Raw genomic sequence first — 16,220 nt, 5'->3', positions numbered from 1 at the left:
AAGCCGTGCATATGTAGTGAGACCACCCGCCGGTTGCTGCATGAATCAACAATTCATCGGGCTCCTGTCCATCTTCCCGTCGGTACTCCTCTGTGCTATCTTCACAACCAATGCTCGACAGGCAGGCGGGGACTCGCTTGCTAGATAAGTACTACCTCCTCTCCTGAATCATCACCCCATCGCATGTCTTTCTCGTCACTGCCCGAGAACGGTCGGCACGCACCATGCAGCTCCAGCAGCCGCTCCACCCTCCAAGCCCACGAGTCACCCTCGACTGCGGCTGGTTTCCGCACATTATGGACTCGGTGATCGACTATGGCTGTCTCCAGTGTTGGCTCGGCTTGCGTGTCACCTCTCGTCAGTTTCGCGAGAGAATCGACAACCGTCTCTGGAGCCACAGCGTGGTGCGCAACAACCAGAATCGACCACCCTACCAGCGGTGTACACCACCTCTTGTCATCGCGCCCCGAGGCACACCTCAAGGAGCTGATGCCTTGGCATCTGGAGCCGGGATCGTCGAGAAACCAGACCCGGGGAGTGTTCGTGCACCAGCCTTCATCCAGGCTGCGGCCCACACAAAGGTCCTTGACGTCATCACACCGTTATGGCAGACCGACATTCTCTACCACCTCGAAGGCCTCTTCCAGGTCGTCCACACCTTGCGCGTGCGCTTCGGCACACCCACACACGAGGACTGGCTGTGGCTGCAAGACCAGCGACACATGGATATCAACAAGGAGCATCTCGTCAAGGCGCGCAAGTATGTGTTTTTCGGCACCGGTGAGGGCGCACTGTTCCCTCACGCGTTGCATCCGGACCTCCCTACCGACTCGTACATCGACAAGGTGGTGTTCAACGCCCACCTCTCTGTGGACCGAGAGGACGGACGTCTCCTGCTCGACAAGCTTGCCATGGGCTGCGTCAAGGGCAAGACGATAGTGTATGTCATTCACGACCTGCCGACGGATACGGACCGGACGACGGATCCCTCCACCGACGAGATCTCCCGCTTGAACGAGGACCTCGTCGACAGCTACCCAACGCCGCTGTACGAGCGGTACCTCGTCGTCAACATTGAAGCCTTGGTCAACCCTCTCGTCCCCCCTTCCGGGCTGTCGTCGGTGGATGAGATCAGGGAGGATTTTACCGACCAGTTCCGTGGGAGGTTTGGGGAGGTGGCTGCAGCGCGACTAGCATTCCTCTCCCGCGAGGAGTACCAGGCGACTCTTGCCCCCGGCGAGTGGGAGACTGAAACGGTGGAGTGAGAGTGGGTGAAGGAGTAGGCTCATAGACATACCAGGTCAAATATGAATGACAACCTTGCCTCAGGTGGGAAATTGTGCTTCAGCCTGCGTTTCCGTCTGACCCCTGCGCTGCATGTGTATCGGTTCATCTCGATGTCACCAGAGCAGGAGATCGCAAGGCTGGCAAACCAACACGAAGTGACGATGGCAGTGTTGTTCCTCAGTCACCAAACATGACATACATTCCCATCGGAAGTAAACGTTACACTATTGGTACAACTTGTGGGAAAGCACACTTCAGACGACCCCACCGCGCTCCGATCCAGGCGCCGAGTGCGCTTCCGGCGACAGCCTGTCCGTCGCCGGGACGGTCCCGAGGTTGTACGGCGCCTTGGTGGCGGTGCTAGGCTTCTCCATGTCCAGATACTTGGCGGAAGTCAGGCGAGCGCGACGGCGCCTGCGAATGAGGAAGAAGGCAAGGGCGCCGAGGAGAGCCACAAAGGCCAAGACGCCAACGACGATGCCGGCGATGGCGCCGCCGCTGAGCCCCTTGTGGACTCGGTGCGGGCGGTGGTGGTGCCACCAGAGACCCGAGCTGGTGGGAGACGGGGGCAGGGTGTACACATGGTAACCGGTGGTGGTGGTGGGCGGGAAGCTGGTGGTCGGGAATGAAGGTGGGGTGTAGGCCGACATTGCCAATGACCTAAATTCAAGCAACGGGGGTGGACGTGAGGAGGAGGTGGTTGGGTTGTGGTACAGCTCCGTGTAGCCTGATCGTCGTTGTATCTGTTTTGGTCTGTTTGGAATGACAGAAGGATGGGTGTTTGGAGTATGAGAAGCATGTGCTGTTCACTCGGCCCAGCGGGCACATCGATATATATGTACTCTTGCCAAGCATCGGACGGTCGTTGCATGAGAAAACATCGCCACTTGGTCCAGGCTCCAACGGCCAAGAGTTTGGTTGGCAACGGCCGACTCGTGACGTTGATAGCGATCGGGAGGAGGCAAAACAGAGACAATGAAGACGGGTCAGCAGACACGACGTTGTCGGGTGAGTGTGAATCCCACGCGTACCGCAGCAATGACCTCACTTCCTTGCGCTGGAGCACTGGGAGTTTCAAAAACCATAGAAACAGAGTTCAGCGGGTGTTTGGCATGCTGCGCGTCAGACATATGCGTGCATGCCTCCGCATTGTGAGGATCTGCTGAGGAGATCGCGATCCGTCGGACAGAGCACGAAACTGGGGTTCGACGACAGATGAGAGATGAGCGATTCAGGGGCAGAGGCGTTTTCGATAAGATCTCGGGGACCCACCACTCGTTGCAACACATACATTGTCCTTGTTCTTTTGCTTTTATGCGACTATCTACCCTTTTCATGGTCCAGTTCCATCCCGTTCTCGTCGTAAATGCCCGTGGCAGCTGAGAAACTCTGGCCTCGCCGACCGTGTCTCGAGCTCTCTGGCTCATCGCCCACGACTTCCTCGTCATCCGGGGCTGTGGCTGCCCAGGCAACCTCGCTGGAACCCAGGTTCATGATGTGTGATCTGAGACCTAAGAGAGACTCGACAGAGGTGTTGGCTGAGCCTTCCAGAGGCCGGTCAAGCGATCCAGCTGGGTGTTGGTTTGTGCTGGTTGTGGTGGAATGGTGAAGTGAGAGGAGGTTCAAAGATGCGTGATCGTTGGATGGGACAGTTGACTGATGACCCGGGGGTTGGCTAAACGACGTGTACTCATTGACAGTTGCATTTGTAGGCGAGGGCAATGGTTCCTGTCCCGGGACGGACCGGGTTTTGACACCAGCAAGGGGTGTGGGGTGGACCAGACCAGGGCGAGCGGGAACGTTTGCCTCCTCCATGTCGTGAGGCTCTTGCTGGGCATTCTCCTTTTTCCGCCGTCTGTCGCGGATGACATGTACCAGGTAGACGGAAACTAGAAGAACAGCGAAGGCTACCCCTATACTGATCATGACGATTGTAAGTGTGCTTGGGAACGACCGTTTTCCGGCCGCAGGGGTTGTAGTGGTGCTGCCTTGTGATGTGCTAGTCGGTGTGGACGAGGTGCTTATGGGCGTCGACATGAGCCCCATAGATGACGCCGAGGCTGCTGCAGCCGAGTTGGATAAACACGACGTTGTTGAGCCAGCTCCAATGACCAGCGGGTCCGAGAAGGACGCGTTCATGTCACCTGTCGCGTCGGATATCATGAATTTTATAGTCACATTGGCTGGGATATCGCACACCCAGCGCAGACTGGTGTTGGTAGAGCCAGTTAAGAGCTGCTCTAGAGTGAATCCCACTTTCTGGCCGCTCGTAACGACTGCTCTTATGGTCAGCGGTAAGAATATCACCAACTGTACAAGTTGTAGGGCCCCGTTCCGCCAGTCCAACTGAGGGTATCGGTCTCACAGGACACGATGCTCTCAGGGTTGTTCATGGTAAGCTTGCCACTGGCCGACAAACCCAACAACAACAGCACGAGGGGGGCCGGGAACATTGTGGTGGTGAACTGGCTGTGATGGTGACGAATTCAGTGGGTGGATGGGAGGGAGATGATGCCAAGGCGGTGTCGCGAGGGCCCGCGCTATTAATGCCAGGCGCCATGCAGTCTGCAGGCCCACCAGCGTAGACTTGGAGGTGGTTGTCACATCCTGTATGTGCACAGAGTGGCATTGAAACAAGGAACGACCCAAGTACGTACGACCGTATCTAAGACCGCTGTACCTAAGGAACGTTCATGTGGGACGCCGACCCCGTGCGCCCGTACAGAGTAACACTTCACACTTCGCTCAACTAACCCATTTCACGTAAGGTGAGACAGGGATCTTCCCGTTTGGTCTCTAAGCAGCTTAAGCACAGGACGTAAACTTTCAGCCAGGCACTCTCTTGCGTGTTGCAGTTGAATGCGGCACGAGACTCGGTATAAGAGTCGGTACTTCCGTGGCGCAGCAGGGGAGTGAGTGGCACTGCATCCTCTGGTAACCAGCAAACATCCAACAACACTCCCAGAGCACCCAGACGACCTCACGACTAGCAAAAGGAGAGTAGACTACAGCACCAGGGCTCGAACCTGGGATCTCGGAGTGTGCCAGAGATAACAGCTCCACGCGCTAACCAACTGAGCCATAGGGTAGAGATCAGCACCACCTGGGGCCGCCATCGCGGCGTCAAGCCGTGATGGTGAACAACAGATGGATACTCTCGTGACTGCCTTCTACCCGAATTGAACGGGTGACCCTTTCATAGCAAGCTCTCCGATGAGGAGGACACTACTAGTGAAAAATTCTAGCCACTGAACTAAGAAGGCATCGATGAACAGGACACATCGACCTGGCTTAAGAGGAGACACAGGCTGGAGTGAGGAAGGCAATCGATACCTCCAGTCTCTCGAGTTGGGTGGGGTCCCAATACCCTCCTTGCTCAGGGGCCCGTGCCCTGTTCACAGACCATACACCTCCAAAGGCGAGGCATATGACCGTGGTCGCTTATGTGCGATGAGACTGATAGTGGGACCCAAAGTAACCCATTGGGCTATAAGCTCTGCCCCTTCGACCCAGAGGCGCAACAGGTATGCAATGGAACAGCTTATCTACAAATCAACACTGCGGCCCACCCCACGTCTCCATGCGGCTCAAACGGTCACGCCGAACATCTTAAGAAGTGGAACGGGCCCATGGGGGCTCATGATGCGGTCCTGATTCTCCTGCACGTCGACGATGGCCTCCTTCATGCGAGCCAGCATTCCACTCTCGTACTCTGCAATAGCCGTGTCGACACTATCGTGCTTGAAGAGCTGGTCCACGAGCTCCATGGCATCGAGCATCGCGAGGTTGACGCCCTCGCCCGTGAACGGGGGCATGGCATGGGCCGCATCACCGAGCAAGGTGAGTCCCTTGTGGGTGTTATTCCACTTTTGTTCGGCGGCAACGCTGTACAGCGGCCACCAGGCGAAGTGGTCGGCCTCGTCGAGAACGGCCATCAGACGGGGATCCCATCCCTTGAACTCGTTCTGGAGCATGGCGCGGACGGCGGCCGCGTCCGTGAGGTCCGCACCACGGGACTTGCTGGTGTCTTCGGGTACTCGGAGGGAGTAGTAGACGAGCATCGAGTCGTCGCCATTACGCTGACCGAGGATGGCCTGGTCGTTTCCCAACGCAAACAGGGAACCTGGGCCGAGAGTTTCGGCAAAAAACGTCTTCTCGTCCGGCTTGGTGACTGTGGCTTGGACAAACGAGACGCCAGCGTACTGCGGCTTCTCGGCAGTGACGAGCGCGCGGGCCTTGGAGTTCATGCCGTCGCACGCCAGCACGAGGTCCGCCTCGATGGTCCCGGACCCACTGGTCTGGATGGCATATCCACCTTTGGGGCTGGGCACAATGGCCGTAACGTTGACGCCCCACTTGATGGAGGTGGGAGGGAGCGAGTTGAGCAGCATGGCGCGGAGCTGGGTGCGGTCGATCTCGGGACGGGAGGCGCCCATGTCCGCGTCGGTGAGTTGGACGTAGACCTTGGCGTTCTCGTCCAGGACAGAATAGCGTGCTCCTTGTGGGCGCGCGACCGCTTCAAACTCCTTAATGAGACCCATCTCTTCAATGGCGCGAAGACCTTTGCCCTCATGCAAGTCGAGGCTACCGCCCTGGCTGCGTGCTGAGGGGCTTGCGTCGCGTTCAAGGACCAGAGGTGAGAGGCCACGCTTGTGGAGGAGTCGCGCGGCCGTGAGGCCAGCAGGGCCGCCGCCGAGGATCACAATGCGGGAATCCTGAAGAAGCATTTGGGTATTGAGCACGATGGTGGAAGTGATTGACCGTGAACAAGAGCCGGAGAGGGCTTCAATATCAGTACGCTTGTACACTGCAAAACAACATCTGCAGCAATGACGTCAGGAACGCAAAAGATTACTGCCGAAAAGACGCGTACAATCTCGGCGCAACACACGCGTAAGGTCTCGGCGTCCCGGAATATCCATGCCGCGGAGCGCCACGTTTACCAGAGCCGGCCCACTCGATGCAACATGTGCAGAGGCTGCTGCACTGCTGTATGGTGCAGGTACCTGGCTCGCGCTACTGAATACTGGGGTCTGGACACAATGCTGTACGCTCGAGGGGCTGGGTTGCACATCACATACATCTGCTCATTGTCCCTCCATTCACGCCTCCTCATGCAAAGATGTTGATCTTGGCGTCGCTGCCCGCAGCGATCCTGAACTTGCGGTCCAAATCCGAGATGGCCTTGATCTCGTCCTCGGTCAAGTCGAAAGTCGAGTTGTCCAGGTTCTCCTTCAGGCGCTGGGGGTTGGAGCTCTTGGGGATGACGGTGATGCCACGCTGGGTGGCCCAGCGAAGGAGGACCTGCGCAGTGGTGGCCTTGTGCTTGGCGGCAATGTCGGCGACGGTGTCCAGGGTGAGCAGGGAGGGCAGGGTCTTGGACGCGGGGTGGTCGAGCTCAATCCACCTGGATTGTCAGCTGAGTTATGAAGCCACGCTCCCACAGGTGACGTACGACTGGGGACCAAACGAGCTGTAGGCCATCATGTGGATGTTGTACGCCTTGCAGACGTCGATCATGCCCTGCTGGACAAAGTAGCTGCAGGGGTCAGCTTCGGGCTTACTTGCCAAACGTGACCACTCACGGGTGCATCTCGATCTGAAGCACGGCGGGGTGGACCTTTGCGTAACAGATGAGGTCGATGATGAGGGCGCTGACAAAGTTGGAGACACCAATGTTGCGAGCGAGGCCCTTGGCATGGCACTCCTCCATTGCTCCCCAAGTAAGGTGGACGGGCGAGCGCTCGGTCCTTGTCTCGTCGCCGTCCTTGCCGCTGACGGTCCAGCCGGGGAACTCGCGAACCGCGGGGTCGACTGGGCGATCAGCTCACTGTCCGTGGAATGGTTAGCTTACCGTAAGCCAAAGGAATGGGCATGTGGATCAGGTACAGGTCAAAGTACTCGACGCCCCAGTCGCTCAAGCTCTTCCTGCACGCAGGCTCAACGTGCTTGGCCGCGTGGTTGGTGTTCCAGAGCTTGGAGACGATGAAGACCTCCTCGCGCTTGACGATGCCCTCCTTCAGCGCACGGGCAAGACCCTGGCCACACTCCTTCTCGTTGGCATAGTCGGCCGCGCCGTCCAGAAGGCGGTAGCCGGCCTTGATAGCGTTGTAGACCTGGTCGGCAGCCACATCGCGGGGGACCTTCCAGAGGCCGAGGCCGGTGAGGGGCATGGCGTCGCCGGAAGCGAGCTTGACAGTGGGAGTAGAGGCCATGTTGTTCAGAGTCTCGTGGGGATAGTGTAGTTGCAAGAACGTCGATGCGGTTGCTTTTTGACTCCCCCACTGCTCAAAGCTCGCCAGCAACATCTGGGACTGGGCCTTTCGGCCTCTTCGGCGTCTTCGGCGTAGGTCCGTGGTCGACGTCATATCACGTGATCGACCTCCACCACTCCTTTGCGTTGCGGGTCCGGTGAGTGGAGGAAATGAGTGTGGCAATGGTGTGGATCGTGTGGAGGCATTGCTGTGAATGACTTATCCCGCATGTCAACAATGTCCGTGAGAGTACGCATGGCAGAGAGCAAGGCCAGCAGCGCTGCACCTGTGTGTGTCATTCGACGTGCCATGGGCCAGACCCAGACCAAGCAGCTTTCAGCTCCTCAGGGAACGCAGACCATGGATGGCAACGTGGAGGTTTAGGATGAGACCGTCAAAGTGTCCGGCCGGTCGATGTCGGTGGTGGGGGAGCGGCTCTGTGAGTAACCTGGGAAGATGTTGTGACAATGTGAACATTGATCAAAGCACGTCCGTAGTTGTGTGGTGGCACTCCAAATGAGCGACAGAGTTTTGATACCGTCCCCTTACATACTTGAGACCATTTGGGAAGTTTACTAATCGACTATTGAATCCCCCCATTACGACATTTCGGCTCCGAACAATTTCCCCATCCCTACTGAATGTCCGCTATCCCTAGTGGATGTCCGCTCGGCTCCTTTCGTGTGTTACCTCCTCCACAAACGTCGTCTCGTGGTGCTTGTCGTCCCGCTCAATAAACTCGCCGCCCACGGCCTTTCCAGCGCCAGACATGTACGCAACCTTGGCGGCCTCAAAGTGGCTCGAGTCGGCTTCGGGACCGAGCACGACGCAGACGAGGGTGACAGCAAGCACGATGCCGACAAACACGCCCTGGATACGGGCATAGTCTGGGGTATCTGTGCCCTTGATCTTGACTCGCTGGCCCACCGTCGCTTCGATCTGTGCAGATCCGGCCGAGGCCATGTTGCCAAACTGGTAGAACGCGCCGAGGAACAGCGCGCGGAACGCTGGCGGCGAGCACTCGGAGAGATAGACCGGGACGACACCCCACGCGGACTGGACGCCCATCTGCATGAAGAAGCCGCCAGCGGCGAGACCGGCGAACGAGTGCGGCAGGAGCCACAGTGCCATGAACGCGGCCGTGTAGAAGATGGAGCAGACAATGCTGCGGATATGGGTGAGCACGACGGAATCAAATTAACAACACCGGGGCCCCCAAAGCCAAAAAGGCCGGCCACGTGGGAAATGCCGCGGCGTTATCGGCGTGGCCTGGACGCCCATGAACCCTCCAGGATCCACCCTCCGTTCGCCGTCTCCGCGATCTCCTCCATCGTGCTGGCCGTGTGGCGGCAAAACCCTGAACAAATGGATGAAAGGCTACTCACGAGAAGCGGCGGCCAACGTACTGCGACATGTTGCCACCAATGAGTCCGCCGGCAACGGCACCGCAATTGGCGATGATGACGACCTTGTTGGCTTGCACCGGTGACAGACCCTTCGCCACCTTCAAGTATGTGGGGTATAGGTCCTGCGACGAGTGTGCTAGGAAGCAGAAAGCTGCCATGACACAAATGCACCATAGGCATCGGATCCAGTTGATGCGGACCATGGTAAACAGCGAATTTTTAAAGTTTATCGCGGCCTCCTTGGACGTGAGGCCCTCGGCCTCGGCTTCCTCCTTTGCCAAGTCGTACTGGCGCGATTCGGGGAGCAGCGCACGCGCAATGAACGCTAGGACGGAGAAGCCGGCGCCAAACCAGTACAGGGTGCGCCAGTGGTACTTTGACGTCTCGCTGACGGTGAGGCCGATAACGGCGGCCAAGAGGTAGCCGACGGTGTAGCCTTGCTGGACGATGCCGGAAACGAATCCACGGGCCTCGATGGGGATGTTCTCGAGCGCACTGCTCGTTAGCTCACTTCAACGGATCCCAACGCGCGCCACTCACGTGGCGACAGCCATAGGCCAGGTGCCTCCCATGATAACACCAAAGCACGCGCGGATGGCCAAGAACTGCTCGTACGTCTGGACGAAACCCGTCCCCAACTCGAACGCAAACACGAGCAACATGTTGAGACACAGCGGCCAGCGACGGCCGTAGCGGTCCGAAAGGAAGCCAAAGAAGAGGGCTCCAGGCAGGCGGCAGAGGGTCGTCACTGTAATGGCCCAAGTAATGTCCTTGGTGCTACGGCCAAAGTATTTGGCCAGGTCTGTCACCGTGATGGGGACGGAAAAGTAGTCGTAGCTGTTCCATCGATCAGCGTTGTGTTCATCGGCGAGTGCCACACTCACCCGTCACACATCCAGCATAGCCAGCCGACAAAGAACGATGCCCACCCCATGGCCGACATGCCCCGGAGGACGAGGAAGGGGTTCTTGGGCATGTGCGGGTTGTGGCGCGGGAGGGGGACGATGGAGGCGAGCACGCTGCGGTCGCCACGGCTGCCATGCCATGCCTCCAGTTGGCCACGGATATTGCCAAAGAAGCCGGGGTACTCGTGGTACTCTGCTGTCACTTCGTGGTGGAACGCATCGTCCTTTTCTCTAGAGTACTGGCGCTCCATGTTGTGAGGGTAGAGTGGTGGGAGTCTGTGGTTGCTAAGCTTGTGGCTCTGTGCCTCCAGATTCAGATAAGTGAGTTCCTTCTTGTATATCGCTCGGAATTCGGATCCCCACATTCCCTAGATTGTGCATGGGCATGGAGCTCCAAGGATGTGGGGGTTTTCTGGGGTATCGCACACGACCTAACGGCCGCGGCATTGGTAGCGGGGTTGGGGCTCTGCCGTATTGTTGCTTTGGCAGACGACTAGCGCGGTCGATGCCGAGCTCGGGGACAACCAGGTCTCCGCCGAATGCCGACCTGTGGCCTGTGGCCAGTGTCAGGCAGGTGACATACTCTCTCAGCCGTCGGCGGCGCTGACCTGCACAATTCCCAACAGAGTGGGGTGGGGAGTGGGATTGCTTGGCATTGCATTAGCGTCCTAAGAATGAGTGGAGCATGCCTTGGCAGACGAAGAATAGAGACGGCTCGGGATGGACTCCCGAGCCGCCCACCTTTTCTTCGGAAACGGGCATTGAATGCCGAGTGGGGTCGTGGGAATTGTGGCCATAGCCAACCTTACGCAGTACGCGTGGGTTATGCTGCAGGTGGCACTGTCAAACTCATCCAGACCCGCAAGCCTGGGAAGTGCAGCTAAACAGCACTGTACCTGGCAATCAAGAGTAGGAGATTGTCTGTCTGTCGCTTTTACCACTACCGACTGGTTGGTGTATGATTGAGGGCAAGTATGGGATGGGCTCTTAAGCATATCCCCCCTTTGCTGCGCTCCTGCTGAGGCGATTCCGCACAAGCAGGCATGTGTGGAGGAGCGCTTGCTGGTTGCATCGCTTCTGGTTTGCGCGTTTATTGCCTTGTGCCGCAGAGAAGGATGAACTTGAAAAACAGTGATGAGGGGCCGAGCACGTTTCGAATCTCCCCCCCATCTGTCCATCCTGTTTTTGAAACGGACGCCCAGTGCTCCGTGTGTTCCCGTTAGCCGGCGGATAGCTCCGGCAAACAACAAGTGTTGTTGGGTGCGGCTAATGGTGCCAACTGATACAAAGAGGCGAAAGAGGTACAGCGACCTCGCTCCAACCATGTCTCTGTACCTCTCTGTCAATTGAGATGACGACACACACGTGAAAGATCGCGGCTGAAATGGCTGTGGTGCTGTGCGTGCTGGCAGAGGCCCCTGCACGGGACGTGTGGAGGCGGTGTCCTCATCGCCATCCATCGGAAGCGGACGCCAACTCGCGAGCGGATGAAACATTTTGGTCATCGCCTGCTGCGCCGATTGTCGTATTCTGTTCTCTGTCGCTGATAGCTGGCTGGTATAACTGGTGTGGCTAAGCCTTGCTGCATTCACCACACAGAGATGCTGGCCATGATGCACAACATCTCAACAACTCCATCTTGAAGTTCAGTCTCCTCTCTCTCCCACGCCGCGAGCTTTGGTGTTGGCGCGCTCGGCGGCTGTGAACCTTCCGCCTACCACCCCCTGGCCCCGTCGCGGTTCCTGTCGCTGTGCCTCCTCTGGCCGCCGCTGTCCTCTTTGTATCTTGTCCTCCAGCTCTCTAGTCGTCGCGCGCGCAGGCTGGTACACTGGTACTCGCGCCAACGCGCCAACGGAACGCGTTTCGCGGGACGGACGTCGAGCCAAAAAGGGGGGACGTTCGTTTAGGCCGATAGACCCCCATCACATGCACTGCATGCGCGCACAGGCTGTTTCACACGGCCGCTCGCTCACTCACACACATTCCTGTCTCACTAGTAATAGTAGCGACATTCTGCAGGGTGGGGCGGCCATCTCTTGTTCGTTTTACTCATTCCACCTTTTCGCACTCAGGATGGTTGCTCTGCACGCCATGGCTGCTGCTGCTGCTTCTGCTGCACTCGGCGCTCTCATCCTGGGGACTCGATCCGTGCGTGCCGCACAATCTCCTCTACAGCCCATCCCATACAACATCTCGTTCCCCGACACGGCGTCCATCCTCACCTACACCCCGTCAAAGCAGGCAGTGGCCTCCAGGGGATGGAACACGACCTTCTCCGGAGACGCAACACAGTGGAGCAGCTATGTCGCCAACACCATCGGCCAGGGCAACTCGACCACGTCCACCTCGTACGCCGGTGCACGCGTAGACATTATCTTTGCGGGCACAGGCGCCACCTTTGAGGGAACCACGGCCAACGGCGGCACAGTGGCCCTGCTTGTCGACGGTTTCCAGCAGTCATATGTGACTGCGGATCCTGGCAATGTCGCCGCTGTGAGCGGACTGTCGCCTGGCCAACACAATGTCTCGATTGTTCTCGTGTCTGGAACAGTCTCTCTGACGGGTGTCACACTCACCATGGGGCTGTACGCCCAGTCGTACGTACTGGATGATCCCACCACTGCCACGTAAGCTGACCGACCGCAGGTCCGAGGCCATTGCGGCTGCTTCAGCCTCACCCACCACCATTGATTTCGAGAAGGTGGTGTCTGGCACTGCGGTCATCAACTCTGTTGTGACGACCGGCAACGCTTCTGACTGGACGCCCAACAGCGTCCTGGGCGGCGGCGGCGGGTACGGCCAGCAAGCATATGACCGCATCGGATCAAACATTGAAGGCGCGACAGCCATGATCTCGCTCGGGACAGGCAACACCTTTGTGCTTCTGAGCGGCTCTTCCTCGTCCGACCACGGCCTGTACACTGTCCAGCTCGACCCGCCTCCTCCAGACCTCCCGGAATCGCAAGTCTTGACGAGCTACAACCCATGGACCGTCGCCAACTCTACACTCTTTGCGGCCGGCCTCTTGCCAAACACGACGTACAACCTCACCATGACAGTTGGTGCCGGCGGATGGAGTGACGTGGGAACGGCCCAACTCTGGAGGTGAGCTTGGCTTAACATGTGCCAAGCCTTTGGACTAACTAACCCACAGTGTCGGTAATGGAACCGGTAATGCTACCGATTCTGGTGGTGGGACGGGCGAGCCCAGTGGGTCTAGCGGGTCAAAGAGCAACATCGGGGCCATTGTCGGTGGCGTGGTGAGTACATACGGTTGTGGCATCGGATCCCAGAAGGTGTGTAGAGGCTGACAGTGGGAACAGGTTGGCGGCGTTGTTGCAATTGCCCTTATCGGCGCACTTGCCTGGTTCCTCATCCGCAAACGCAAGAGAGCATCAAACGTACGCAGCGTGCAAGGTCGGGCCGGCTACCCAGTCATCGACGACGACGACTCAGAGGTCCGATACTCGCCCATTGCCACCGACGTCCCAGCTTCTCAGATCACACCGTATGACGGCACCGCCTCCCAGTCCGGCACGACACGGTCCGCCGACAGCCGCAGTCGTGACACGGCGCAATACACGTCGATGACTGGCCTCCGGGTCCAGAACGCAGACGACGAGGGCGCGTCGTTCCTCACGCAGACCACGTCCAACGAAAAGAACTCGAGGCGAAACCGCCCCAGGGCATTAATCCAGACGCACGAAGAGGTCGACGCAGGACCCGTCGTCCGGTCCGTGGCCGTGCCGCCTCGCTACGACCCCACATGGGCGGCGAGCACAGCGGATCCCAGCGAGGGTACAGCTACCCCGCCTACGGTTTTCTCTCGTGAGGAGGCAGACGACCGCCTACTGTATCGTGAATAAACGCCCCTCATGTGCGCGTTGGTGTCATCCGCGCTGTTCCCTGCCGCTCACGGCGTTGGCGGCCGTGTGGGGCCTGTGTATCTTGCCAAAATGGAAGTTGTAGACCAGTCTGTCATCCGAACATTGCCTTCTTCTAATGGCCACGGCCACTATTCCTCGTATGTAAGATGCTTCTTAATAGAACCGACCTCCATCATCGGAAATGGGCATGGGTGGCACTTGGGTAAGCTGAGACTATATTACTAACACCTAGCAACTAATGAGCCCAACACTTGCATTGACCAGTTACCAACATGTACTTGCATGCCACACGCCAGCTCAACCCCAGGCCTACGAGGCGTCCTTCACAGTGACGACCTTGCACCAATTTGCGTCTGGCTCGACCTCTGCGAAGCGCAAGTAGGCGACATCCCCCTCTCCCGGCGGAATTGCCAACTGTCTTCGCTCTTCTCTAGCTACACACCCCGGATGAAGTTGGAGCACAGACTCAAGGCCCGGGACATGTGAGAACTTGTGCAACGCCGCGGCCTCCCACTCGAAGAGCGAGTCAAACCTGATACAACTTGCCGATTCTTCACCCAGAAAGGCGTCATAGAGTGCGTTGACCATCTCCAGAGTCGGCTGAAGGGTTCCGAGGTGAAACGCAAGTCGGTGGTACTTGCGCCCACCGCGTACCGCCTGCGCCATGTCTTTGCGTCCGCGAGACTGGAATATGTCGGCGAGGAGGACTTCTTCGGTGGAGAGCTCGTTACTGCCCCGAACGAAGCCGCGCTGATCGTAAAACCCCATCGGAGCAGCGAACGCCTCGGCAAATGGAGCGGTGTACGCACTTGAACCTCGCGTTAGTTTTCAGTCGCGAACGACCTGGCAACTCACCCTTCCCAATCAATGACTGCGCGCAGATGGCCGTCGTCTGTGACAAGCAGGTGGTTTTTGGAATCGGCATGTGTGATGAACGTCGGCTGCTCGCCGTCGCCGGGACCGCACGGCACAGCCATCTCCTCGCACGCGTTGACCAGAGCACGCATTTCCAGATGGACGAGATACACATGCAGTAGGTGCCCGCCATTGATCGCAAACAGCCCCCTTTCGAGTGCAAGCACGACGGCGTCGATCTTTGCCACCCACGCATCACGGCTGGTGCGGAACGGCCCCAACGTCGTCAGTCCGTTCGAAATGCAATAGTCCCAATGTTCAAAGGGCCCAACAACTGGCTCTGGCTCGAGGTCGGTTGCGGCGTCGACGACCGCGCTGCTGGCAGTAAGAGATCCAATGTCGCCGCGGATTTCCAGCGAGCTCAGCTGGATGAGAAAGGTGGCCATGTCGGAAACGATGGTCTGGGACTCGACAGGGCGAGCACCGGATCGGGGGAACAGGTGGCGACTGTTGGACCCCTTGAAGTGCTCCATGAAGAAGAATGGGGGACCCACTGGTACCCGTCAGAACCTAGTTTCGAGAGCTGGAGGCACGCGCCACTCACAGGGTGACGCCTGTGGCATCCAGACATTGGGAACAAACTCGGGGCAGGCGCGGTTCAAGGCTTTGAGGGTGACAAACTCTGAGACGAGGGACTGGAGCTTGCGCGGGTTGCCATTCTTCTGGCGAATTCGAGCGAGCCAGCAAACCCCATCATCAAAAGTGACAGCAAGGTGGTAGTTCAGCCCGCCCATGAACCAGTCCTCGTCGTGCCACTGAGTCGCGGCCCTCGGCACAAGGCTGAAAGACAGTCCCGGTTGGTGAATGTCAGGAAAGGCCACACAGTTTGAGTGGCCAGGGCGAAGCAGCGAGGCTGCATGCTTGACAAGCGGGGCAGCGGTCGCCATGGCGTTGATGGCCTGGGCGTGAGCTCTTTATAAAGGCAAGGAGTCTCACCCGCGAGAAGGACAGGTAGTCGCACGAGCTCTCAAACTCCTTGTTCTTAGTGTTGTTAGTGGAGAATAACGGCGGCATCTCTTACCGAAAGGCGGTGGCATGGGTGGAAGGCCGCATTTTCATGGGCAGCGCAGAAGGCATTCAGGCAAGCCACGCAAGAGCGATAGAAGAGGGCGATGTTGGGACACCCGTCCAAGTCACAATGCCCGGCGAACGGCATCCTCAAGAGTAGAATGCGCTGTGGGCGAACGAAAGGAGGGCGCAAGGTAAGAGGGACGATATATTGGACGACAAAGGGGGATGGACTGATGACTGATGGGACAAACCCGTGCGCACTGGGGCGAATGGTAGTCTGATGTGGACGTCTGATGTGGATGCCATGTCACTGATCACTGCGTTCATACTGTGGGGACAGTCTGAAACCCAACTGATCGACATGGGTCAGCCACTATCATAGGCAGAGGCGCAGTTGACATGGCTCGACTTTGGAAGAATGACAGTCGTGCAATGTTCGGTCATGCATAGCACGTCCGAGGCCTCGTGATGCAGTATGTTATGGAACACTGCTGGGAAATGAGCGCAAAGTGCCACTTGTGTTCTTAGGCTATATCCAGCCGTCCACCTCCACTT

The 16,220-nt window shown here is 58.2% G+C and overlaps 8 protein-coding genes and 2 non-coding genes across 10 annotated transcripts; 2 read left to right on the top strand and 8 right to left on the bottom strand.

The window, feature by feature from the left end:
- Positions 1 to 224: 224 nt before the first annotated feature.
- EHS24_006575 (uncharacterized protein) lies at positions 225 to 1,265 on the top strand (the record flags this gene model as incomplete). Its single annotated transcript, XM_028621994.1, has 1 exon — positions 225 to 1,265. One exon carries the CDS (start codon positions 225 to 227, stop codon positions 1,263 to 1,265), a length of 1,041 nt encoding a protein of 346 aa, XP_028478446.1.
- A 276-nt stretch (positions 1,266 to 1,541) lies between these two features.
- Positions 1,542 to 1,937, bottom strand: EHS24_006574 (uncharacterized protein; the record flags this gene model as incomplete). The annotated part of the gene is made up of 1 exon (XM_028621993.1): positions 1,542 to 1,937. One exon carries the CDS (start codon positions 1,935 to 1,937, stop codon positions 1,542 to 1,544), a length of 396 nt encoding a protein of 131 aa, XP_028478445.1.
- Positions 1,938 to 2,607: 670 nt separating this feature from the next.
- Positions 2,608 to 3,740, bottom strand: EHS24_006573 (uncharacterized protein; the record flags this gene model as incomplete). Its single annotated transcript, XM_028621992.1, has 2 exons — positions 2,608 to 3,563; positions 3,653 to 3,740. 2 exons carry the CDS (start codon positions 3,738 to 3,740, stop codon positions 2,608 to 2,610), a joined length of 1,044 nt encoding a protein of 347 aa, XP_028478444.1.
- Positions 3,741 to 4,292: 552 nt separating this feature from the next.
- Positions 4,293 to 4,376, bottom strand: EHS24_006572. Its single transcript has one exon. It is a non-coding gene; the product is annotated as a tRNA-Asn (tRNA).
- Positions 4,377 to 4,451: 75 nt separating this feature from the next.
- EHS24_006571 lies at positions 4,452 to 4,550 on the bottom strand. Its single transcript has one exon. It is a non-coding gene; the product is annotated as a tRNA-Thr (tRNA).
- A 324-nt stretch (positions 4,551 to 4,874) lies between these two features.
- EHS24_006570 (uncharacterized protein) lies at positions 4,875 to 6,014 on the bottom strand (the record flags this gene model as incomplete). The annotated part of the gene is made up of 1 exon (XM_028621991.1): positions 4,875 to 6,014. The coding sequence occupies one exon, from the start codon at positions 6,012 to 6,014 to the stop codon at positions 4,875 to 4,877; it is 1,140 nt and encodes a 379-aa protein (XP_028478443.1).
- A 385-nt stretch (positions 6,015 to 6,399) lies between these two features.
- Positions 6,400 to 7,502, bottom strand: XYL1 (NAD(P)H-dependent D-xylose reductase (XR); the record flags this gene model as incomplete). Its single annotated transcript, XM_028621990.1, has 4 exons — positions 6,400 to 6,694; positions 6,743 to 6,826; positions 6,873 to 7,101; positions 7,142 to 7,502. The coding sequence occupies 4 exons, from the start codon at positions 7,500 to 7,502 to the stop codon at positions 6,400 to 6,402; spliced, it is 969 nt and encodes a 322-aa protein (XP_028478442.1).
- A 693-nt stretch (positions 7,503 to 8,195) lies between these two features.
- EHS24_006568 (uncharacterized protein) lies at positions 8,196 to 10,103 on the bottom strand (the record flags this gene model as incomplete). Its single annotated transcript, XM_028621989.1, has 4 exons — positions 8,196 to 8,706; positions 8,927 to 9,442; positions 9,488 to 9,784; positions 9,832 to 10,103. 4 exons carry the CDS (start codon positions 10,101 to 10,103, stop codon positions 8,196 to 8,198), a joined length of 1,596 nt encoding a protein of 531 aa, XP_028478441.1.
- Positions 10,104 to 11,925: 1,822 nt separating this feature from the next.
- On the top strand, positions 11,926 to 13,718 carry EHS24_006567 (uncharacterized protein; the record flags this gene model as incomplete). The annotated part of the gene is made up of 4 exons (XM_028621988.1): positions 11,926 to 12,449; positions 12,499 to 12,957; positions 13,007 to 13,112; positions 13,176 to 13,718. 4 exons carry the CDS (start codon positions 11,926 to 11,928, stop codon positions 13,716 to 13,718), a joined length of 1,632 nt encoding a protein of 543 aa, XP_028478440.1.
- A 330-nt stretch (positions 13,719 to 14,048) lies between these two features.
- On the bottom strand, positions 14,049 to 15,541 carry EHS24_006566 (uncharacterized protein; the record flags this gene model as incomplete). The annotated part of the gene is made up of 4 exons (XM_028621987.1): positions 14,049 to 14,157; positions 14,206 to 14,547; positions 14,595 to 15,147; positions 15,199 to 15,541. The coding sequence occupies 4 exons, from the start codon at positions 15,539 to 15,541 to the stop codon at positions 14,049 to 14,051; spliced, it is 1,347 nt and encodes a 448-aa protein (XP_028478439.1).
- Positions 15,542 to 16,220: the final 679 nt, after the last annotated feature.

The sequence above is a fragment of the Apiotrichum porosum genome (genome assembly GCF_003942205.1).
Source record: "Apiotrichum porosum strain DSM 27194 chromosome Unknown scaffold_3, whole genome shotgun sequence".
NCBI classification, from domain to species: Eukaryota; Fungi; Basidiomycota; class Tremellomycetes; order Trichosporonales; family Trichosporonaceae; genus Apiotrichum; species Apiotrichum porosum.
This window is presented reverse-complemented; position numbering and strand designations above follow the sequence as displayed.